This window comes from Triturus cristatus, chromosome 10, assembly GCF_964204655.1.
Source record: "Triturus cristatus chromosome 10, aTriCri1.1, whole genome shotgun sequence".
Lineage (NCBI taxonomy): Eukaryota > Metazoa > Chordata > Amphibia > Caudata > Salamandridae > Triturus > Triturus cristatus.
In genome coordinates this window covers 1,072,180,777-1,072,207,578 of record NC_140593.1, presented here as the reverse complement: position 1 = coordinate 1,072,207,578, position 26,802 = coordinate 1,072,180,777, and the positions used below count along the sequence as shown (strand labels likewise).

The window sequence follows — 26,802 nt, the reverse complement described above, 5'->3', positions numbered from 1 at the left end:
TCTCTACTACTCTCTACTACTCTCTCTCTACTACTCACTCTCTACTACTCACTATCTACTACTCTCTACTACTCACTCTCTACTACTACTCTCTCTACTACTCACTCTCTACTACTCTCTACTACTCACTCTCTACTACTACTCTCTCTACTACTCACTCTCTACTACTCACTCTCTACTACTCACTCTCTACTACACTCTACTACTCTCTACTACTCTCTACTACTCACTCTCTACTACTCTACTACTCACTCTCTATTACTCTCTACTACTCTCTCTCTACTACTCACTCTCTACTACTCTCTACTACTCACTCTCTACTACTCACTCGCTGCTACTCTCTACTACTCTCTACTATTCACTCTCTACTATTCACTCTCTACTACTCACTCTCTACTACTCTCTCTCTACTACTCACTCTCTTCTACTTGCTCTCTACTACTCTCTACTACTCTCTCTACTACTCACTCTCTACTACTCTATTACTCTCTACTACTCTCTCTACTACTCACTCTCTACTACTCTCTACTACTCTCTACTACTCTACTACTCACTCTCTACTATTCTCTACTACTCACTCTACTACTCTCTCCTACTCTCTACCACTCACTCTCTACTACTCTACTACTCACTCTCTACTACTCTCTCTCTACTACTCACTCTACTACTCTCTACTACTCACTCTCTACTACTCACTCTCTACTACTCACTCTACTACTCTCTACTACTCACTCTCTACTACTCTCTACTGCTCACTCTCCACTACTCACTCTCTACTACTCTCTCTCTCTACTACTCTCTAATACTCACTCTACTACTCACTCTCTACTACTCTCTAATACTCCCTCTCTGCTACTCACTCTTTACTACTCTCTACTACTCACTCTACTACTCACTCTCTACTGCCCTCTACTACTCTCTCTCTACTACTCAATCTCTAATACTCACTCTCTAATACTCACTCTCTACTACTCAGTCTTCTACTCTCTACTACTCACTCTCTGCTACTCTCTACTATTCTCTACTACTCACTCTCTACTCTCTATTACTCGCTCTCTACTCTCTACCTCTCTACCTCTCTATACCTCTCTCTCTACTACTCTCTACCTCTCTACCTCTACCTCTACACCTCTACCTCTCTACCTCTCTACCTCTCTCTACACGCACACATATGCACATATATATATGCATATATATGCATATTCATTTATAAATATGTATGTGTATATATATATATATACATACATATATAAACATATATATATAATCTGCATACTAGGCCTGGGCTAAATTTCCGTTCCGCTCGCAGAAATTGCGATAATTTGACATTTTCGCGTTCCGCGGAGAGCGCGAAAATGTCAAAATTTCTGCATTCCGCAGCTTAGCGATAATTTGTTTCTTGCTCGCGCTGTAAAATAATACATTCTTGCGCGCGCGCGATCGCCTTACCTGAATCCCCGCGTTCGCCGACAAGTTTTCCCGATCCTGTCGCGTTCTCCACGAGATGTTGGATTGTTGGTAGCCATTTGCACTGTCTTGCGACAGTTCGCGCCCGCAGTAATGTCATTGGTCGCGCGATCATGTCTTTCTTCTCGCGATCATGCACCGCGAGAAGAGTGAAAACAAGATGGCCGCGCCCGGGAGCAACCGCATGGGTAAGTTGGCGAGCCGTGACCACGCAGGAAATACCGCGAACGGGCGGGAAAAAAACTTCCGCATCTTCGCGATATTTCCGCGTGTTTGCAGAGATTTTTAACATTTTCGCGATAATTTGCGAAAGTCACTTTCGCAAATTCCGCCCACCCCTACTGCATACCTATATAAATATAAATGCATGCATACATATACTTATACATATATGCATACATATGCATGTTATGTGCATGAAAGTTTGAAAATCACTAATACAAGCAAAGCTAAAAAGCCACCTAATTACAAACAGAATTGCTTTAACTTAAACGAGGCGAGACCTATTGCATTTTCAATGCTTGTTTACTTTGGTTCCATCAAGAAGGCATTCAGATGTGTCACACATTTGCCATAAATTCTGAATGGTAGCACTCTAGTTGCTCATTAGATCACTGTAGTAAAGCTACTGCTCACCAGGGAAGTCTGCTGCTGGTATTCAAAGTGCATGTTTCAGTCTGCATGTCAGAATTTTTTAATGAAATAGAAGAGGATTTGAGAAGTCAAAATGTGCCCTAATTTTTCTTTCTGCAGCACTAATCATAATTTCTATTGCAAAATGAACCCCCTCATTTTGTTCCTTTGCAAATTAAATGTTTTAAGTTTTACCACTTTATTCCAATCAAGATGGCTTCAGGTGTGCCATACTTTTGTCATAAGTAAGACTGTTAGCGCTCTATTTGTTCTTTAAAACGCTCTTGGGCTATATCTGGGTGATATTTGTGCTACATTTGGGCTCTTTTGTCTCTGGTGGCCATCTTGGGAGACTTATTTGTTATGAAGTTTCCTAATTTCCTCATTTACTACAGTCTCCTCAGTAGGAATACTTTCAGTTTTTTACTTTGATTCCATCAAGAAGGCATTCAGATGTGTTACACATTTGCCATAAATTCAGAATGTTAGCACTCTAGTTGCTCATTAGATCACTGTAGTAAAGCTACTGCTCACCAGGGAAGTCTGCTGCTGGTATTGAAAGTGCATGTTTCAGTCTGCATGTCAGAATTTTTTAATGAAATAGAAGAGGATTTGAGAAGTCACTCAAAATGTGCCCTAATTTTTCTTTCTGCAGCACTAATCATACTTTCTATGGCAAAATGAACCCCCTCATTTTGTTCCTTTTTAAATTAAATGTTTTAAGAGTTACCACTTTATTCCAATCAAGATGGCTTCAGGTGTGCCATACGTTTATCACAAGTAGGACTGTAAGCGCTCTAGTTGTTCTTTGGAACACTCTGGGAAGCTGCAGTAGAACACAAAAGAATAAACTGACAGTCTCTGCCCTTGTTGGATGTACATGTTTTGCTGAGAATGTCAGACTTCATTCGCACATGACTGAGAAAGATAATGTGAATTTACAGAAAATATGCTCTCAGTTTAGCTTATAGATCACCTTCCAAACCTCTGTGGGAAAAGCATGAGAAAATAGTTTTCTCTCAAACATGATTCATGATATCCCAGCAGAAGGCTTTTTCACATGGTAAAATCACCTTAGAACATACCACAGTTCCTAAAATGAGTATGGTACCATCAACAAATGATTTATAATTTAACTAAAATCTTAAAACCTGCTATTAACTGCAATGCTTTTTAATGAGGTGCTATCATGTATATTGGTCCCAAGATGGATGCCAAAACTTCTTGGGTGAAGTGCTGACAGCCAACCAGATCTCACGATGAGATGTGTGGTTAGGCTCCACCCAGATATATATGTGATTTTACTTTTGATTTTCTCAGGAACTACTGAACGGATTTACACCATTTAAGCAAAAGGCATGACTCTGAACCAAGGTCTACCTTTCTGCCAAATTTGGTGTAATTCCGTTCAGCAGTTCGAGCTGTGGCTGCGGCTAAAGGTCCTATGGGAAATTGGATGGGGAAAACACGTTTTGGACCCCCTTTTTTCTCAGACCCCGCTACACGAATCATCCCGAAACATTCAGGATAGGAGCAGACTGGAGCTTGCCAAAAGTTTTGAAAATTTTGCGAAGATTCGTCAACGGGCGCCAAAGTTATTCCAAATAGAATGTTGTGGATTTCCTATGGAAAATAGGTCCTAACTATAACTACCTACTGGCGACCGCCAGTAGGTTATATATATATATATATATATATATATATATATATATATATATATATATATATATATATATATATTCACTTAAAAAACCATAGGTTTCACACATTTTATAGTTAGCTGGACATTTCACTCGTGAAAAACCATTGAAATTCCCCCGTTATAGTTAGTGCAGGCAACTATAACTCACGCGACCGCAATCCTCTGCTGATGACGTCAGATATTACATCACTGTATTTAGACACTTATTTACCCATGTCTTCTTCCATTAATCTTTAGCTATACATATATTACAAATATTTATTTTTCAGAAAGACACATATGTCATCAGTGATGTAATATCTGACGTCATCAGCAGAGGATTGCGGTCGCGTGAGTTATAGTTGCCTGCACTAACTATAACGGGGGAATATCAATGGTTTTTCACGAGTGAAATGTCCAGCTAACTATAACATGTGTGAAACCTATGGTTTTTTAAGTGAATTTGCAAGGTTTTTTAAATGCTAATTCCTAACTATAACGTGTGTGAAACCTATGGTTTTTTCAGTGAATTTGTGCGGTTTTTTAAATGCTAAGTTATGTTTTTTTTTTTTTTTTTTTTTTAAAGGTTTTTCACCGTGCGCGTACCGTACGCGCACTGTGCGCTTCGCTGTGGGCGCGCGGTGCGCTTTGCGCACCGTGCACCCACGTTACGCAGTTCACAGAATTTTTCCATTTCTACCGTACGCGCACGCTACGCGTACTACGCGATTTTCCGCAAAAAAATTAAAGGAAATTTTGGCCCTTGGGGGTCCTTCTGGGACCCCCTGACAAAGGCTAGGGGGTCAGGAACTGTCCACCATGCCCCCTTTTCACGTTCTCCACCTTTGTTTTTCACCCCCTCAGACTGCGAGAGACAAAATGGCGGCCGACACTTCCTGGTTTCGACCGATTCGAATGTTTACTAAGATCTAACAACCAATCAGAATCGCGCTCGCGCACGGCAGCGTGCGCGTACGGTAAGTTTTACCGTACGCGCACGGTGCGCGCTTATAGATATATATATTGATTTAAATGCTATTTTCTCAGGAAATACTGAACAGATTTACACCAGACCTGCAAAAGGCACATCCCTGACCTGAGGACTACCTCTCTGCCAAATTTCAAGTATTTCTGTTCAGCCGTTCGGGCTGTAGCTTGGACTAAAGGTCTAATGGAAAAATGCATGGGGAAAACGCGTTTTGGGACCCCCCCTTTTTCTCAGCCCCCGCTTGACGAATCCCCCCGAGACTTTCAGGGAAGGAGCGGAGCGCCCCACCTATTTTGAAAATTTCATGAGGATTCGTCAATCGGCGCCAAAGTTATTCCAAATAGAATGTTGCGGATTTCCTATGGAAGCACGGTCCTAACTATAACTATCTACTGGCGACCGCCAGTAGATAATATATATATATATATATATATATATATATATATATATATATGAACAAACAAACGCCCGAAAGCTTCGAGGGCGCACACAACGGCAGAGAAGCCATGCGGCTTTCACTGCAACTTGTATCGCTGTTGCAGAAGAGTTTTATCGACCTTACGCGTTTCAAGGCTCACGCCCCTTCTTCGGAGGTCTCTGCATCAGTTGATCGCGCAGGCGTGTCTCTGCATGCTCTCCTTTTATATATCCCTGAGTGGGTCTCGCTCACTGCGAGTCATGATTACTTGCATGCTGGGACATTGAGTCCTGTTGAGACAAAAATTCTCCTTTAAGTAAGTCCTGTACAATCAACATATTAAAAGCATATATTCTGCCCACAGTGGGCTCTGTAACTGCAAACAAGTTCATTCTGCCATCTCCGCCGTGCTGCATTCACAAGCAGGAAGGTTCCCACTAACAGCCTCCTTCACAATTCCTTGGATGGTGCCGCCCTCCACGGCAGGGCAGCCGTGCAGTAATGTGAACAAACAAACGCCCGAAAGCTTCGAGGGCGCACACAACGGCAGAGAAGCCATGCGGCTTTCACGGCAACTTGTATCGCTGTTGCAGAAGAGTTTTATCGACCTTACGCGTTTCAAGGCTCACGCCCCTTCTTCGGAGGTCTCTGCATCAGTTGATCGCGCAGGCGTGTCTCTGCATGCTCTCCTTTTATATATCCCTGAGTGGGTCTCGCTCACTGCGAGTCATGATTACTTGCATGCTGGGACATTGAGTCCTGTTGAGACAAAAATTCTCCTTTAAGTAAGTCCTGTACAATCAACATATTAAAAGCATATATTCTGCCCACAGTGGGCTCTGTAACTGCAAACAAGTACATTCTGCCATCTCCGCAGTGCTGCATTCACAAGCAGGAAGGTTCCCACTAACAGCCTCCTTCACAATTCCTTGGATGGTGCCGCCCTCCACGGCAGGGCAGCCGTGCAGTAATGTGAACAAACAAACGCCCGAAAGCTTCGAGGGCGCACACAACGGCAGAGAAGCCATGCGGCTTTCACGGCAACTTGTATCGCTGTTGCAGAAGAGTTTTATCGACCTTACGCGTTTCAAGGCTCACGCCCCTTCTTCTGAGGTCTCTGCATCAGTTGATCGCGCAGGCGTGTCTCTGCATGCTCTCCTTTTATATATCCCTGAGTGGGTCTCGCTCACTGCGAGTCATGATTACTTGCATGCTGGGACATTGAGTCCTGTTGAGACAAAAATTCTCCTTTAAGTAAGTCCTGTACAATCAACATATTAAAAGCATATATTCTGCCCACAGTGGGCTCTGTAACTGCAAACATGTTCATTCTGCCATCTCCGCCGTGCTGCATTCACAAGCAGGAAGGTTCCCACTAACAGCCTCCTTCACAATTCCTTGGATGGTGCCGCCCTCCACGGCAGGGCAGCCGTGCAGTAATGTGAACAAAGAAACGCCCGAAAGCTTCGAGGGCGCACACAACGGCAGAGAAGCCATGCGGCTTTCACGGCAACTTGTATCGCTGTTGCAGAAGAGTTTTATCGACCTTACGTGTTTCAAGGCTCACGCCCCTTCTTCGGAGGTCTCTGCATCAGTTGATCGCGCAGGCGTGTCTCTGCATGCTCTCCTTTTATATATCCCTGAGTGGGTCTCGCTCACTGCGAGTCATGATTACTTGGATGCTGGGACATTGAGTCCTGTTGAGACAAAAATTCTCCTTTAAGTAAGTCCTGTACAATCAACATATTAAAAGCATATATTCTGCCCACAGTGGGCTCTGTAACTGCAAACAAGTTCATTCTGCCATCTCCGCCGTGCTGCATTCACAAGCAGGAAGGTTCCCACTAACAGCCTCCTTCACAATTCCTTGGATGGTGCCTCCCTCCACAGCAGGGCAGCCGTGCAGTAATGTGAACAAACAAACGCCCGAAAGCTTCGAGGGCGCTCACAATGGCAGAGAAGCCATGCGGCTTTCACGGCAACTTGTATCGCTGTCGCAGAAGAGTTTTATCGACCTTACGCGTTTCAAGGCTCACGCCCCTTCTTCGGAGGTCTCTGCATCAGTTGATCGCGCAGGCGTGTCTCTGCATGCTCTCCTTTTATATATCCCTGAGTGGGTCTCGCTCACTGCGAGTCATGATTACTTGCATGCTGGGACATTGAGTCCTGTTGAGACAAAAATTCTCCTTTAAGTAAGTCCTGTACAATCAACATATTAAAAGCATATATTCTGCCCACAGTGGGCTCTGTAACTGCAAACAAGTTCATTCTGCCATCTCCGCCGTGCTGCATTCACAAGCAGGAAGGTTCCCACTAACAGCCTCCTTCACAATTCCTTGGATGGTGCCGCCCTCCACGGCAGGGCAGCCATGCAGTAATGTGAACAAACAAACGCCCGAAAGCTTTGAGGGCGCACACAACGGCAGAGTCTCGCTCACTGCGAGTCATGATTACTTGCATGCTGGGACATTGAGTGGCTTCTCTGCTTGTGAATGCAGCACGGCGGAGATGGCAGAATGAACTTGTTTGCAGGGATATATAAAAGGAGAGCATGCAGAGACACGCCTGCGCGATCAACTGATGCAGAGACCTCCGAAGAAGGGGCGTGAACCTTGAAACGCGTAAGGTCGATAAAACTCTTCTGCAACAGCGATACAAGTTGCCGTGAAAGCTGCATGGCTTCTCTGCCGTTGTGTGCGCCCTCGAAGCTTTCGGGCGTTTGTTTGTTCATATATATATATATATATATATATATATATATATATATATATATATATATATATATATATATACACATATGTACAGATAAGGAACTGCTTACTATTCTGATTCAGGCATGTGAATCTATGAAAGATACCCCAATACTGGATAAGAAAAAAGTTACTTACCTGTAACTACAGTTATCCAGTATTGGTTTCTTTCATAGATTCACATGCAACCCACCCTCCTCCCCAGAGAGGCACCTCTAGGATACAGTACTGACTACACTTGTGCTGGAAAATCTGAGGGACTCAGCCTTTCTTGTGAAGGTTCTAGAGGTTGCTGGCTGCTGATTGCTTAGGTTTTCAGTTTGGTTCTTTTTGTAAAAGGAGACTAATAGGCTATAGAGTATATGGTTGCTACCATAATAGCCTATGGAAATATACTATTTACTACTTACTACTTTGTTATTTATTTACCGTGGACTCCCACTACGACGACGGGAAAGATTCAGGCTTGTGAATCTATGGAAGATACCAATACTGAATAACTGTAGTTACAGTTAAGTAACTTTTTTCTAACTTACATATAACTCCAGTTCTCCAGCAATGGTATCTTTTCATATATTCACATGCAACACCACCCCCCCCCCTCGGTCAGAGGCTCATCATTATATACTCTTCTTACACTTGACAGAAGGCATTTCAACCACATTGGCTAAAGTTCAGGTTGCTTCAAATGAGGTAGATGTGCTACTAAACAAACACTGATTAATTCTATTTCAGATTACCAGGGATTCCCAGCCTGATGGCTGGGTATAAATCAATCATGTGAATATTTGAAAGATACCAACGCTGAAGAAATTGAGTTACAGGTAAGTAACTCATTTCTAATTTGTAGACTTTGACACTGTCTAATAGATGACTTTCTAGGTGCATACTACATTACAGATGTAGCCCCAGTCCTTTCTATGTGGGATAGACAGTACAGTACTTTCAAATTTGGAAATGTATGTTTTTGTCATACTGTTTCAGCAGTCAGAACGTTTGTCCAGTAAATGTATAGGTGCAGTTTTGAGAATATACAACTTAAAGTTATTGTGAGCATAAGTAAATAAACAATGGCAGAGCCAATAGGTCTGGCTTTAATGTTCTAATTCAGGCAAACAGCATTTGCACATGCATGTTATCTTATTTGTTAGCTCATTTAAGCCAGACCTTTTAGCTTTGCCTCTACTAAAAATGAACTAAATACAAGGACCAAAATGGGCTGATGTACTCTGTGTGTTACCTTTGTTTTCCATGATGTTGTTTGTAAATTTTCCTGGACAAAATGCCTCATTGACAAATATTCAATGTACACACTTTTCTTGGATGTTGTATATTATTTGTTTCACTGTATTAATAATCCCGGTTAATTTTCGTCTGCTTATCTTACTTTATATAGTAGATAGTCAACTTCAGGTTTTGAAGGTCACCACTACTCCACCGAGCACAATTCATCAGAGCAATGCTGCCCAAAATAGAGGCCATGTTCTGCACAAACAGGTGAAAGGTAAGCAAATATACTTGTATTCATGTTGGATTATGCTGTTGCACATCAGATTTCGTGTTTTATTTACTTTGATTCGGTGTTGCATTGTGCAAAAATGATGTGTTGGTCATACTCTTGAAGGCCTATCTGTACACTTAGCCACATTACAGATTTTGCTGTGTGTTCATCACATCAATAGTCTAACCATTATGAACTCAAATATGTAACCTCATGCTTGGCACACTTGCATGTAATCAAACTCAAATGACCTTCATGGATAGGTCTAGTACATTTTGCTATTTTGTGAACTAAACTTTATAGCGTATGTGTATAATAAGCTAGCAATGTTCAGAAAGTTCCAGATTGAAATGTAAAGAAACCACTTAAACATACAACTACATAGGGACATGGCCAGAATGCTCAAGTTGGCAGACTTTCTTTAGTGTGCTCCTTGGCCTATCCTTCTCGTTCTGGAGGTATCCTTTACATGATGGGTCCTCTGAGGGATCACACCGTCAGCCCAATCGTTTGGAATCCAGAGGGGGCACTGGGAGTGAAATGGACTGGTGCTGGCCTACCATAGCACCCGCAACAAAATGGCAGCAGGTGCGACTGACTCACAAAGTTGGTCAATAGCTGTTGTACTGGCAACCCAGGATCCTGCAGTACCAGAAGAGCCATTTATGTGAAGTGCTCTGGGTCCTCGGTCAGCTGCTGAGCAGCACTGGGGCACAGATGTAGAAAATTAACTCCTGAACCCTGGCCCATCGGACACCTGGGGTCTGCCAGTGACTCGAGTCTCCGCCAAAGAGCAGGTGCAAGAAGATTGGGGATTCCATTCCTCTCTGGAGTGGAGGGAAGAGAAGGCCATAGGTGTCAGTATATTGGAAACACAGTCCCAGCTGTTTGTCGTACCCTTGGTTGACGGAAGATTCATGAAGCAAGAGGGCTGAGGTGCACAGTTGTAGACAGACACACAAACTATTCTCCCACCATCCCAGATGAGACAATGAAGCCCTGCAGCAGTCTGACCCCACTGTGAATCGACTATCGCCAACTTGTCAGCAGAGGGTAGCAATGACCCAGCGCCCAAGGACTGAGACTAAGGCCCTGGGGCTATTGAGATAGTACTAGTCATTACCTGTAAGTTGCTCTATGAGAGAACACTAACAAACAGGTGCTAATATGGGCTCAGTCCCAACAAAGGTGGCTCCCTGGTGTTCCTGTGAGTAAATATGGCTTGTAGAGTGGACTTCTGTGGAGTGGTTGCCTGGGAGATCAGGGAGCTGGGATAGCCCCCACTTCTAGATCTGTCGATGCCCAACAAATCAGGGGCCATGGGAAGACACCATCATTCTGCTTTACAGGGGTCTAATTACTGCTGGCTGTAGCACCGTTCGCAATGCCAAAAAGCCACGTAGTGCATTTCCATGCACAATGTGGCAGGCACCACGCGGTGCCTGCCACCTTGTGCATGGAAATGTAGGGGGGTACCATGGGTACGCCCCCAGTGCACATACACCCGCCCCCACACAGAGAGGGCCCACAACGGACCCCAGAACCCAGCCTCCGCCAGCCTTTCCATGGCGGTTCCACCACCATGGAAAGGCTGGCTGACGCCAGCATTGTAATCTGGCAGGCAGTGCCTGCTAGCCACCACCGCCATTTCACCCATGTTGACCGCACCGCCAGGCAATCGTGATGATTGCCGTGGCGGAAGCCTGGAGGGCGGTCTTTGTGACCGCTGCAGTCACAAAGTGAATCCCCCTGCCATCCTAATGTGGCGGGGGGAAATGGAAGTCAGATGGCGCCGGGCCGGCGGTGGTGGTTCCTCCGCCATCATAATGAGCCCCTAAGAGTGACAAATTTACACTCCACCCTCCGGTGGAGCAATCTAAATAGGCCGCTATGTCAACCTTAGCCCCCAGGGTATTGGAAGATGCAGATACTGGATCAATACTGCAGACAATACAGGTGTCCAGTGCATCTCTGGTGACCAATGGGAGATGTGGGGGTAAATGTGTCACTTCTTTAGCAAGACCTATGGAATATGGTCGAGAGGGGTTTAGTGACAGAGGGGCCGATTGCAATACTGGAAGGTGCGGTCACTGAATCGTAATTGACAGTGTTCCTGTGTATTGCAACCTCAAAATCTCTAGAAGAACAGGCAGAGGATGCCAAGAACAGGACAAGAAGGTGCAACATCCGGTTCATGTGTTTTCTTAACAGCCCTGAGGGCTTGGCTCCTGAGAAATTTCTTGAATCCTGGATTACCACATGGATGCCCACTGATCTCTGCGTATTTTATGATTGAAGGGGACCACAGATCACTCACACAGAGATCTCCGCTGGGCGCTCTACCGAGCTCCATGATCGCCAGAGTACTGAACTATAGAGACTTGATCATCAGAAGAGCATGGATGGCTCAAAAATTGTGTCTCCACTCTGGCTGCATCATGATCTTTCCTGACTATACCCACCAAGCTAAGAAACAGAGAAAGTCTTTTGATGCGGTCAAACAAAAACTCTGGGCAAGGAGCTTGGAATATATGATCATTTTCACAGCCAAGTTAAAGGTGATCTACAACTGCTGTTCTCTGTTCTTTGAACTGCCTGAAGCTTTGTGGGACCAGGTGGCTGAACTGAAAATCACATGCAACCCTCCCCCACGAAAGGGATCATCTTGGAAAGACAGTAAGAGGGATGCAGAGGCCAGTGAGGTCAAATCGGGGAGGAGGAGGGGATTACATAGGCCAGTGTACCTCCCCATGGATCACCAGACTCATCAGAAAAGAACAGAAGTCTCCCACGGGTCAACGACCAAGAAGAGTTATCCATTAAACAAGACGGTCTAAGGTTTGGTATTTTCAAAGTACTCAGACGCGGAATTAGGAATAATACATCTATAACTCCCTTTAAGCATTTATCTTTCGATATTTTTTCCCTCAATACTCTGTCCACTACATTCATGTAAGTCTATATTCTAGGGGTTCACATTCCATAGTACAACTACATCTCGCCCAGAATGACCCTTTTAGGCATCCTAGACAATTTGTTAGGGGTAGAGGGGACCGGGCTTTGGTAGTTATTGGTACCATACTTACTAAAAGAGAATCTCCCCTAACCCTCCTCCACTGGCCGAACTGTGTGTAGCAATGGACTGGTGTTCATAGCTTGAGGAACTGATATATTCACTGAGGGGCTGCTCTCAGAAAGAATGTAAGATCTGGAGAAATGATGGGAGGGCTATAATTTATTAAGCGGATGATGTGATGGATTTTTTGTGTAATTTTTCAGGATGAATGGCATTTTGAAGATTGCACTGTGTTTACTGTGATTATTTGCCATTATCATTTTAATGAAAACAATAAAAATGTTGATTATAAAAAAAACAGCTAACTACAACAATAGAGCAGGCAAGTCAAGAGATCAGCTGAGAGATCTTGCTGGGACATCTGTTTCTGATTTGTTTTAGGCTTACAGCCTCATAATTAAGATATCTGTCTCCATGAACAGAAGAGAATTTACAAAATCTTTAGGAGAGTTATAGCAGCGGCTGTATTACATAGTTTTCCCTGAGGGCAACAATGTAATTGTGCCCAGAACATTGGTTTAAAGGGGCCTGGTGGTACAAACAGGGACAGTGCACCTATTAAAATAGGCCCAGAACCACAAGGGTCCTAGAGTGCATAACATCAATATGCTACATCTTTCCCTCTGTTAAATAAAAGGTGGCACACATCACAAAAACTACATTTCCTCAGTAAGTCGACTAGGCGCTGCTGGCTTGGGTGATCCGAGATGATTGAAGTCCACCCTGATCGGGCAACAGTGACATAGGCTCAGGCACTTGAGTCTCACCTGCTGGCGAGGTTGCCTCACACATGATTACAAGGCTCGACTAGTGTTGCAGTAGGGTGCAGAGAAAGAATATCGATGGAAAAATATCGACATGCAAGAATATCGAGGTAAGAATATCGCGATGGTGTAAAATATCGAGATAAGTGTTCTTGATGTAAAAAATATTGATTTCAATGTTATTTAGAAATATCGAATTTGAAAATATTGATGGTAAAAATATCGATGTAAATAATATCGATTTTATGGTTTCTATTTTTTTAATGTTCTATTTTTTTTTTTAAAGTAATTTTGTATTAGTAATTTTATAATGTTTAAATACTTTTTTATGAATAAGGAGCGGGATGTTGGGTTTATAGGGGATATGGGTGGGTAGTAATTTAAAAATGTAGATGAAAAATTACTATAATTTTAAAATTTGTATATATTTTAGGAGTGAGTTGTTTAGTTTATAGGAGATAAGGGTGTGGAGTAATTTAAAAATATTGGGGCCTATTATGATCGCAGGCGGATCGCCACCGCCAGGCCGGCGGTGGTGATCCGTCCGCCATCTGTACCTGATTTACCCCACCGCCATATTAGTATGGCGGGGGGTACCGCGGCAGACAGAAAGACCGCCCGCCACTCTTGCGCGGGCAGGCAATCGTTACGATTGCCTGTCGTGCAGATCTGGGGCTTAATATGGTGGCGGTGCTGAACAGGCACCGCCTTCCATATTATGATGTGCAGATTGAAAGGCCTTTCCACGGCGGCGATGCTGCCATGGAAAGGCTGGTGGAAATTGCTTTGGGGGCCCGTTATGGGCGCCTGGGAGGGGTGGGGGTGTGAGGGGCTGCATTAGGGGGGTACCTATGGTACCCCCCAACATTACCATACACAAGGTGGCAGGCACTGCGTGGTGCCTGTCATGTTGTGCATGGCAATGGAAACCATGCACTTTTCACATTGTGGACGGAGCTGCACCCAGCAGCACCGTCCGCAATGTTAAAGGCCAGAATGCGCCCGCCAGTGTGGTGGGTGCATCCTAATTGGCCTTGTGGGACCGCCGCACCTCTGGCTCTCGGTCCCATTTCCGTTACGGTGCTATCGCAATAGGGCCCTGTGTGTTGAATTTTTTTTTTTTTTATTAAAGTTTAGGAGTGGGATATTGGGTTTATAAGGTATATGGGTAGTGAGTAATTTAACAATGCTTCGATAAAAAATAAATTTTGGATAGTAAAATAAAAATTACATTTGAATTTTTGATTTTAGTACATTTGGAAATTATTTGTGTTGCGAAATATTTCATGAGAAATTTGTGAAAAGTTTATGATTTTTAATAAAAGATTTACGTTTTTAATAAATTAAAAAAAATATTATTATAAATTTGTATTTGTAAATTAAATTTTTATAAAACTTTGTGATTAAATGAAAACATATTTTTAAATATATATATTTTTATAAACATTGCGAATTTGAAATTATTAAATATTTTAAAAGAAATGTAAAAAAAAAATGTGTATTTTTTTAAAATAATAAAATTTTAAATAAATCATTTTTTGCTAAAAATATATTTTTGATATTTTGAAAGATCAATATAGGGGTTTTTAATCAGTCCTTTCCTTTAATTCATTTGTATTTACAGTTGGAATAGCAAATTATTATGGTTTACTATCCAGCACTTTCCCTGAGTTTAGTTGGATTTGGAGTTGGAATAATTAATTATTATGGTTTACTATCCAGCACTTTTCCAGAGTTTAGTTGGATTTGGAGTTGGAATAGTAAATTATTATGGTTTACTACCCAGCACTTTCCCGGAGTTAAATTGGATTTGGAGTTGGAATAGTAAAGTTTTATGGTTTACTATCCACCACTTTCCCTGAGTTTAGTTGGATATGGAATAGTAAATTATTATGGTTTACTATCCAGCACTTTCCCTTAGTTTACTTTGAGGTGGAGTTGGAATAGTAAATTATATTGGTTTATGATACAGTAGTTTTGTTGTGTACAGTAATTTTTGTTGTTGGGATAGTACATTTTTGGGGGGTATCATTCGGCTTTTTGTCAGAGTTAATTTTATTTGGAAGTTAGTAATAGGAATTTCTTGTTATTTATTATGTGCAGTTTTTTGTACAGTTTAGTTGTATATTGTAATAAGCAAATAGATACGTTAGGTTTTTTTTCAACATTTCTTTATGTGAAAACATTTATATTTTTATTCACAATTAAATTTTTTAATTATTTTGGTTAGAAAATGGATTATACTATTTAAAACATACATCATAAATTTTGATGGTATGAATATTTTATTATAAAGCATAATATAGTTGTAACATTATTTTTTTATACATAAATGTTACACAATTAACTTATTTTTATAGACATATATTTTTGAAAAATAGTACAGTTTTTGGTAACATAGTCGTGTAATGGTATAGCAAAATATTTTTTAATTTTTCATTTATTAACAGTTTCATTTTTATGGTTTATTAATTTTTCTGTACCAAAAAGAAAACATTTGTATACATTTTTTTAAACATTTTTATAAAACATTTTATATAATGATCTTATTTTTGAGAAATTAAATAATATGTATTTGACAAGGTATATTTTATTATTTCATTTATTGAATATTATTTTTAATAAAATAATATATATATATATATATTTTTTTTTTAAAAAGTTTTATTGTGCAGAGAAAAGGTTACAAGCACGGGCCTACAACCGCCAGGGCCGGCCGCTAGTAGTTAAAGTGGTCAAGCAGATCAAAAAACAATGACTGGCCCACAGGGGCTCCACTATATCACAGTAGATCAGACTGCACATAAGGGAAGTCAGGATACACACTTTTAATATAAATAACAACAAAAATAAAGAAAAACAAAAAGCAAGGCGAAACGACTTGAAATGGGCGTCGAACCACAGCCGGGGGAGTCCACACCCGACCACCCGAGGGCGGTCAATAAAAGAAGGCCTGAGAGGGAGGGGGGGGCCACGGGAGAACCAAATCTGTACTCCGAAGTACGAGATAAGCAAGGAACCCTCAAGGATCAGGGGGACGAGGCAACCCCAGACGTATCCACCAGGGGGGGAGCACAGATAGACCCGCGATACACGTTCCACTGCCCCCAAATTCTACCCCAAGCCCCCGGTTTACCACGAACCACATACACAGTTTTCTCCCTGAACATGCACCAGTCCATGTTCTCCTTCCATACGGACACGGTGGGAGGCCGTTGGGAACCCCAAAGCTGCGCTATATCTCTCTTTGCGATCATGTTCCCCAAGGCCGCCCACCGAGCCTGAGCCGCATTATAGTCATTGGGCTCCCATACATTCAGAACACAGCGACGCACCTCCGGCAGCAGAGCGACCCCGGTGACTCGTCTCATAATATCATGCACCTGGCGCCAATATTCCGCCACCTCGCGGCATTCCCATAGAATGTGGAGAAAGGTGGCATTGAGCCCGCAGCCACGTTTACAGAGTCCGTCGTCAGAGAACCCCATCGAGACCAAGCGGGGACCCGTCACATATACACGATGGAGAATCTTAAGCTGGACCAGACGGAGACGGGCCGGGATGGCCACCACCTTAGGGGATGACAGTGCAGTCTGCCAGTCCTCGTCGTCCAACTCCACCCCATCTCCCGTCCATGCCTCCCGAAGACGCACCAAGAGGTCAGCCCGATTGTTTATCAGTTTTTTGTAAATCAAGGAGATAGTACTGTCGGGGACGTGACCATCGAGTATGCGGTCCTCGAGAGGCGAAGAAGCAGGGACCGTGGTCCCCTCCCCAAAGACCGAGAGCAGGGCGTGCCGAACCTGTGCATAATGGAAGAACTCTCTTTCACTAAGCTCGTGCTCGCTCTGGAGCACCGCGAAGGATTTAACCGCACCTTTAACCCACAGGTTCCCCACTCTGCTGATGCCGATCGTGTCCCAGTGCTCGAAGCCTTTCGTTGTCCAGAGGCTTCCCAAGCGTTCTGAGGCGAATAAAGGAGTGGCACACGTTAAACGCTCACTCCAGCCCATCGCTACGTTCGCCGCCTTCCACACACGTACCGCAATCCTAGTAGGGCCCGTAAGGGTCCTACCAGCGGATCGAGAGTAAAGCGCTCTGTTATAGTTACCGCCGGGAAGCAGGAATTTATCCATCTCATATGCCGGGTTCAAACCAGGAGCGTACGTAGCATGGTTAATGGCAGACAGCTGGGAGGCCCAATAGTACCGTCTAATATCAGGAAGCGCGATGCCCCCGTCATACCAGGGGAGAGTCAGCTTTGCCAAAGCGATACGCGCTCGCCCGTCCCAAACCAGTCTCCTCTGCAAACTCTCCACTTCCCTAAAGTAGGCCGCCGGAATGACATCGAAGGAGTTCTGGAGTGCATAAAGAAATCTGGGAAGGGACATCATTTTAAACAGCGCCGCGCGACCAAGTGGAGACAAGGGCAACTTACACCACCGAGCCGTATCCGCCCTCAAACGCCGGAGTGGAGACAGGAGATTCTGCTCATAGCGGACCGCCGGATCCAACGAAACGTACACCCCCAGGTATTTAAAGCCGGACTGAGATATTTGGAGCGGAAGCCGAGGCGGCAAGAGAGGAAGGCCACCAGAGATAGGATACACACAAGATTTGGACCAATTAATTATCAGACCCGAATTTTTCCCGAAGGAAGTAAGGACATCAAAGAGAACATTGAGCGACTTCCGCGGAGAGGTGAGATACAAGAGAATATCATCCGCGTACAATGAGACCCGATCCTCGAAGCCCGGGGCCCACCGGAGCCCCCTAAGCGAGGGCTCCCAATGGAGCCAGGCAGCGAGCGGTTCCAAGACGAGAGCAAAGAGCAACGGGGACAACGGGCACCCCTGCCTAGTTCCCCTCCCGAGAGCGAAAGGCCGAGAAACCCGCCCATTGACAACAACCTGAGCCATTGGTCCAGCATAAAGGAGCTTCACCCAGCTAAGGAACCCCTCCCCAAAACCAAACTTCGCCAAGACGGCCCAAAGGAATGGCCACTCAATGGTATCAAAGGCCATCGTGGCGTCTAAGGAAACCAATATGGCCGGTTCAGAGAAGTACTCCGCCCTAGCGAGGACGCCGTGCAGACGCCGTAAGTTGAGAGCGGTATTACGATGTGGGATGAAGCCGCATTGATCCGGATGTATCAAGTCACATATAACGCTCAGCAAGCGATTAGCGAGGACCTTAGCAAGGATTTTGGGTTCGGCATTTAGTAGGGAAATAGGCCTATATGAGGCACAGCGGTCACGTGGCTTACCATCCTTGGGAATCACCACTATAGTAGCCAGACGCTGGTCGTCGGGAAGGGAACCCCTCTCGAGCGACTCCTGAAACATATGACGGAGGAAAGGCGCGATTTTATCCGGGCGTAATTTATACAGTTCAATCGGCAGGCCGTTGGGGCCCATAGCCTTGCCCGAGCGAAGGGAGCGAATCGCAGTAGCAATCTCGTCGACAGACAAAGGGGCATCCATCAGCTCGAGGTCCTCGACGGATAAGCCGGGCAGGGCAATATCCCGCAGCAGAAGACGAGAGTCGTCCTCATCTCTATCAGACACCGGGGAGTACACAGCCCGGAGGTGGTCAGCAAAACACTCCACAATCTCACCAGGTTCAGTCACACACACTCCATCCGAAGCCCGAAGCTCCGGGACCACACGATTCACTCTCTCCTTCTTGTCCAACCAGGCAATCAGCTTACCCGCCTTGTCTCCGGCATCATACAACCTACCCTGCTGCTCCCTATACATGGTCTTGGCAGCGTCAGTAACAAGAGACTTATATTCAAACTGCTTCAGGCTGAGGGCATGCAGCCCATCCGGAGTGACACCCGCCTCCAAGGCTGCCTCCAGCCCCGATATTTCAGTCTCCAGCGTCACCACCGCCTCTCTCTTAACCCTCTTAGCCTCCACTATCTGGGACAGGGCATGCCCGCGGAGCACTGCTTTAAAAGCTTCCCACAGGGATACCGAGGACAACACCGACCCCTCATTCTCAAGGAAATATTGATCAATCGACTTAATCAGGCTTTCACGGATCTTGGGGTCTCGCAGGTACCAAGGGTTAATAGGAGCGATCCGCCCAGCGGACCGCGTCCCAGTGTCAAAAAGCAACCACAGTGGGGAATGATCAGAGATACCCCGGGCCAGGTGTTTAACCTCTCGAATCCGAGCAGCCTGGGCCGCGGGCATAAGGAAATAATCCAATCTGGAGAGACTCCCATGGGCCCCAGAGTGAAATGTGTACTGACACTGTGTCGGATGCATTAACCTCCAACAATCCACAGACCGAAGGTCTCCAGGAGTCCGCCGAGCCACGCCTAGGCAGCAGTGAGGGCCCTGGGCGGGTGGCGATCCAGGTCACCCGAGACAACCGAATTAAAGTCCCCACCCATAAGCAAAAGACTGTCAGGAAGCCCAAGCAGCATACGACCCAAGTCTGAGAAGGTGGAGTTCTGGAGGCCCGGGGGAACATAGACCGAGATCAAGGAAAGGGACTGCCCCTCCCACCTCCCAGTCAGAGCCACATAGCGCCCTCTATCGTCTAGGACTACCCTGGTGATCTCTAACGGAAGTGAAGATCGCAGGAGAATGCCTACCCCTCTCGAACCAGTGGTGAAACCAGAATGGGCCACGAGTCGGTATCCCCCCCTGTTCATGGCATGACAAACATTACCAACCAGATGCGTCTCCTGTAAGAACACCACATCAGGAGTCAGACGACGCAAATATTGCAGCACAACACCCCGTTTGATACGGTCCCCCAATCCATTGACGTTCCAAGACATCAATCTCAACCCGTCCCCCCCCATCCCCTCCAGTAGATCAAAGGTCCCCTAGCAAATAGCGCAACACCCGAAACTGAACCATAGCCAATACTTCGCCTTGAAAACAAAAAACACAAATCCAAACAACCCCACCAACGCCCCCCCGAATCCAACACCCCCCACCCTGCACCCCTGCGGTCCAAAAAACCACCCCAACTTGCAGTGTGCCTGTCGCCCTACAAACCCCATTCTACGAAAAGACCCCGGAGGAGGAAAGGGACCCGTCCCCGCCCGCCCCCCACACAGATCATAATGAAACAAAATGCACAAAAGAAGTAGAACCCAGCCGAACAGTACAAAATGGCAAAGTCAAGGACCAAAAGTCACTCCGAAGGAGACCCGCCACCCTCGGTACCGGCAGAGGGCCCAGTCCGGTCACCCCGGTCCGGCAGCGAATCCAGCCAGTCACTCACAGTCGCAGGAGAGTCAAAAAAGGTAGTCCGATCTTCATATTCCACTCGGAGCCTTGCAGGAAAAAGCATAGAGTACTTGAGACCGAGGTCCCGGAGACGACGCTTCACCCCCTGGAAGCCCATCCGCTGTTTCTGGACAAGTTGGGTAAAGTCCGGGAAAAAGTTAATGGACGAGTTCTCATATCGGACCGGGCCATGGACCCGTGAGGCCTGCAGAATCGCATCTCGGTCTCTGTAATGAAAAAGTTTCGCTACAATAGGCCTCGGGGGGGCCCCCGGTCGCGGCTGACCACCTGGAACTCGATGGGCACGCTCCACGGCGAAGAACTTACTCAGGCCAGCGGGGGCAAGCTGTTCGAGGATGAGCTCCTCAACCATGAGATCAACCGGGCGGTTGTCGGAGGTCTCCGGAACGCCTATGACGCGGATGTTATTGCGTCGAGCCCGTCCCTCGAAGTCCTCCAGCCGCCGGGCCATCAGATCGTTGGCCGACTTGAGATCGCCGAGAGTAGTCTGCAGGTCCGACACGTACGTACCAAGGGAGGACGTCCGCACATCCAGCGATTGAACCCTCTCGTTGGTCTTAGAGAGATCCGCCCGGATTAGCGTAACATCAATGGCCACCGTGTCGATTTTACGGGCCAAGGCCTCGTACTGCGTAGCGATGGTCTCCCTGATGCCATTAATGGCGCCCATGATGTCCTGCAGGGACAGATCTGGAGAAACGGACGGGCCACCACTGGCATCATCCGGGGGGACACTGGCCGTCCCAGGGGATCCTTTACCCTGAGTGTAGCGGTCCATGTTGTTCGTCTGGACCGGTCCCCCACGCAGGGATGTCTTGGTCTTACGCTTCTCGGGGTCTCCCTTGCCTCCCATGAGAACCACGTTCGCCGAAGGGGACCACCGAGGAAGCGTCGAGGGGGCACAGGCCAAGCAGACGTGGGCCGCACCAGAGGCCGCAATGTGGCGGAGCGAAGGGACCACCGTCGATGGGCACACTGGTAGCAGGCGAAGACACAGGCATCAAGCGAAGGCAAAGCGAAAGCCCAGTCGCACCAAGCAAGTCCACTGTCCAGCCCCTCAGAGATCCAAAAGTGAAACCGAAAGTGATGTGACGGCCACTGGCACAGCCCCGCTGCCGTTGTTGTTCAACTACGCCCCGGCTCCACAGATCACCCTCGCATCGGGCACAGCCATCGGTTGGGCCTCAAAAGTTCAAACCACCATAACTCAGGATTGCCAGGTCCGATTTGATTTCCGAAAGGAGTTTAGTGTTCAGCCAGCATTCGTCTTCCAGATTCCATCAACCAAGTCAGGATAAAGTCAGGATAAATTCCGAGGAGCAGCGAGGGTCCGGGGAGCCCTGTGCTCACGCGACCATCTTGGATGCGCGCTAGGCTCCTCCAACCAATAAAATAATATTTAATATGTTAAATAATGTACAGTATTTTTAACAGAAATATTTTGTACAACATATATATTTTTAACACATTTTTATTTTTTGGTATATTCACATTGTATGAAATCAACATATATTTTAATATCTATTAAATATTATATTTGAGCTTTTTTAAATAATATACCAGTTAATTTATATTTTATATATTTTATAATTTATTTTAAACATTGGGAAAAAAACTGCAATACATAAAGTTATACATATTAATTTTAAGATTTTTTTCTATATTTTCCATTGTTTTCTATGGAGAGTTTTTTTTTCCTTTCAATTATGCGGCCATTTTTGTTCCTTTTTCATCTCTTTTCTGTCTATCGGTTTTGTTTTTAAGTCATTTTGGAAGACAGAACCTTGCGGTTGGGAACTGCTTTTCGTCCGTTCAGGTAAGTTTAATTTTATATACTTTTAAGTAAGTTTTAGGGTAGGTGTAAGGTAGTAGTAGTGTAAATAGATTTTTTAGGGTGTTATTTTGATGTAGTTAGGTGTTGTTTTGGTAGTTTAGTGTTTTATGTGTTTGACGGAGTGTTGGATATAATTAGAATGTTATGTAGTGTTAGTTATGTGTTCATTAAATTTATTATTGTGTATTTAATGTTGACAATAATGCTTGTGGGTTTGTATTTGTGTTATGGGCGGGTGTTGTTTTCTTTTTTATTTACAGGTGTTGTCTTTGGTGAACGGATGGATTTACCGACGCATTTTTCTTTTTTAAGTAAAGGAAAATGTTATTTCTTGTTTGATAACAAGTTACTTTACATTTCCTATTTTTTACCGGGTTATTGGAGCGTTTTTTTAAAAACTATTTTTGGGTTTTTTAGGGTTTCGTTATTAAGAGGATTGCGGCATTGGATTTGTTTTGTACAGGTGTATTTGTGCATTATTTTGGAGCTTTGTTATCCAATGGATTCGTATTCAATTGGTTTGCTGTGGATGTTATCGCTTTCGAGGATATTCTACTGCTATATAACTGTAAGTATTTTTATTTTTTTACTGCGGATGGGAAATGTATCTACTCTTTCATTGTTTCTTTTTTTATTTAATATTTATATCATGTCATATAATTTAGTGCTATATTTCAAAATTTTATGACATAATTATAATTATTAATAAAAAAAAAATTATGGGGCCGATTCCGATCCATTAAAAATAATCCCCGTACGAATCGTATCCGGATTTTTTTCCGCACGAATCGTACAAGTCCCGTACAAACTGGCAAGTACAATTCATATGTTAAAAAATCCATACGAATCGCACTGGGAAAATTCCCCGACACGTCCTCGGGTCGGAAACAGTGTCCGACACGTCCCCGGACAGTTTTACGTACGAATCGGGAAACTGAAGTCCGAGCGCGCAAGTACGATCCGTTCCGTCCGTCCGAATGCACAACCGTATGGAAAAAACACCGTACGGAGCGAACTCCCATAGCAACCATGGAGACGTCCAAACATGTGCCCGCATATGCGCCGAACACCCCCCCAGCCCTCCCCCCCACGTACGCGCCGTACCCCCAGCCCCACCCCCAAATACGCGCCGTACCCCCAGCCCCCCATGTACGTGCCGTACCCCCACCCCACCCCCGTAGGTACAGAGCGTACCCCCACCCCCGTAGGTACGGAGCGTACCCCCACCCCCGTAGGTACGGAGCATACCCCCACCCCCATAGGTACGGAGCGTACCCCCACCCCCGTAGGTACGGTGTGGACCCCCACCCCCGTAGGTACAGAGCGTACCCACACACCACCCCTGTAGGTACGGAGCATACCCACACCCCACCCCCGTAGGTACGGAGCGTACCCACACCCCTGTAGGTACGGAGCGGACCCCCACCCCTGTAGGTACGGTGCGGACCCCCACCCCCGTAGGTAAGGAGCGTACCCCCACCCCCATAGGTACGGAGCGTACCCACACCCCATCCCCGTAGGTACGGAGCGTACCCCCACCCCCGTAGGTACGGAGCGTACCCACACCCCACCCCCGTAGGTACGGAGCGTACCCCCACCCCCGTAGGTACGGTGCGGACCCCCACCCTCGTAGGTACGGAGCATACCCCCACCCCGTAGGTACATAGCGTACCCCCACCCCCGTAGGTACGGAGCGTACCCACACCCCCGTAGGTACGGAGCATACCCCCACACCCGTAGGTACGGTGCGGACCCCCAGCGCTGTACGCTCTGTACCTATGGGGGTGTGAGTACGTTCCGTACCTACGGGGGTGGGGGTACGCTCCGTACCTACGGGGGTGGGGGTACGTTCCGTACCTACGGGGGTGTGGGTAGGCTCTGCACCTACGGGGGTGGGGGTATGCTCCGTACCTACGGGGCTGGGGGTACGCTCCGTACCTACGGGGGTGTGGGTACACTCCGTACCTATGGGGGTGGGGGTATGCTCCGTACCTACGGGGGTGGGGGTACGGCGCGGACATGGGGGGGGTGCTGGGGTACGGCACGGACATGGGGGGGTGCTGGGGTGTTGCGCGGACGTGTAGGGATGGGGGTACGGCGCGTACCGGGCCCCCTTTTTGCCGTGCATCGTGGCGTACTTAGCTTTTCCGGCACTTTTTGGGTCCCGTAAAAATATTGCTGTGCGAAGTGCTGTGGGTACGAATCGTACTTGCTGGTCCGTAAAACGCTGCCTGACTCCGTGCGAATGGCGCGTACGCGGTGTTCCGGATCGGAATTGTGGGTATGTTTTAGCTAGTCGGTGTTTTTTACGATTCGTACGGAAATGGTGTTTCGGTACGAATCGTACTTGCGGGTTTGTAAGGTGTTTTTCCCGGGTACGAGGCGGACGGAGAAAACGCTCCGTCCGACGGTTCGTACCCGGGTTTTACAGGATCGGAATCGGCACCTATGTTGTTTATATGTTTTATAGTTGTAAGATTGAAATGATATATAGAGGTCCATTAGGATGGCGTGCGGAAAAGCACCCCGACCGCCATGGAAGCGGAAAACAACCGCCCGCCGGCACCGTGGGAAAACCAGCGGCCAAATTAGGAATAACTGCCAAAAAAATACGACCGCGGCGGAACGAGGCCAAGAGAAACCGCCCGTTGCGGGCGGAGATGGCCAAAATCCATCCGCGGCGGTCGGAATCGCGGCGGAAAAACACCAACCCGCCGCAGTATAGCGGAAACACCGCACCGGAAATTGGGATGTCCCCGACGGTCCTGCGGTACGTACCGCCGTCCCCGACCGCCACGGTCACACAATGGGATGAATGGGAGAGCCAGAGGAAGAGCTGAAGTACAGCCACCACGGCGGACGAACCGTAAAAAATATGGCGGACGAAGCCAAAATCCCACAAGAAGGACAAAAAGTGCACACAGAAAACTAGCCATGCCAAATACACAAAACACACCCCAATGACACAACCACATGGCAAAACGAAAAATACAAATCCCAGGACAACACACCTGTCAGCAACACCCCAATTGGACACACCCACATAGCTGAGTATAAAACCAGCCCCGTCCCTGACCACAATCCCTTGCAAAACTCCAGGAGAGAAGGGACACATACCACAGCTGACAGGAGAGGCAAAGGACACAACATCACTAGCCACACCACACACAGCACCACCAACACCTCCATACCAGCACAACTAACCCCTCTGCAATACACACACCCTACACAGCACAACTACCACTCACACTCCTGCACCTACAATCACTTTGCACACCACACACCATGGCCACACAGAAAATGCACAAATTCACTGAGAGTGAGTTGAAGGTCATGGTAGATGAGATAGTCAGAGTGGAACCACAGCTTTGTGGTAGCCTGGTCCAAAGGACACAAATATGGGCAAGGATAGTCCAAAGGGTCAATGCAGTAGGGACCACCCCAAGATCAAAAAAGGAGATCATGAAGCGGTGGCATGATCTGAAGAGGGCGGTCAAGGAGAGGAGGAGCAAGAACCATGAGCTGGCTCAGAGGACTGGCGTTGGCCCTCCTATTCCACAAAATCTATTCACACCATGGGAGGAGAAGGTGCTTGCCATACTGCATCCAGAGAGTCTTACAGGAGTAGCCGGGGGAGTGGAGGCTGGTAAGTACAAACAAATGACTACCACAACTCTGCTATGTACTTGCTTGCACAACTACAAAGCTACACCACCTAGGACACATACCATCCATCTGCACCACACACTCACAAAAACATGGCTCACAGATCCAACATTCACCCACTCCCATTCACCCCAAACGTAGCTAGCAACATTACCATGGGGGCATGGGTACAGACAGACAGCACTACAACTCCCACCAGGCCCCCTGGCACACAGCATCAGCAAGATGGATCTCTTCCCCCACCCCTCCCAGAAGCATGTGTCAGCCATTACACAACCCACATCAAACTCACAGGTAGGTAGCCACCTTCACAGTGAGGGTATCTGGGGGTGGGAGGCCTGCACCACTACGCCCACCATGCCCCTTGTCCCACACCTGAGCAGGATGGAGCCCTCCCCCACCCCACCCAGAAGCAGTTAGAAGCCATTGCAGTACACCAAACAGATTTACAGGTAGGTAGCCATCTTCACAATGAGGCTGTTGGAGGGGGGGCTGCACCACTACTCCCACCATACCCCCTGTCCCACAGCCCACAAAGATGGATCCCTCCCCCCCGAAGCATGTGTCAGCCATTACACAACCCACATCATACTCACAGGTAGGCAGCCATCTTTCCTGGGAGAGTGTCTGGGGGTGGGGGGGCCTGCACCACTACTCCCAACATCCCCTCCGTCCCACACCTGAGCAGGATGGAGCCCTCCCCCACCCCACCCAGGAGCAGTTGGAAGCCATTGCAGTACACCAAACAAA

General features: G+C 46.4%; 1 protein-coding gene across 1 annotated transcript in view; it reads left to right on the top strand.

The window, feature by feature from the left end:
- LOC146796583 (kinesin-like protein KIF19) overlaps positions 1 to 26,802 on the top strand; it is a 1,608,680-nt gene that overhangs the window by 1,483,009 nt on the left and 98,869 nt on the right. The window contains exon 20 of the mRNA XM_085629222.1: positions 9,334 to 9,441. Within this exon, the coding sequence (XP_085485348.1) occupies positions 9,334 to 9,441 (108 nt within the window). The remainder of the gene's footprint in view (positions 1 to 9,333; positions 9,442 to 26,802) is intronic.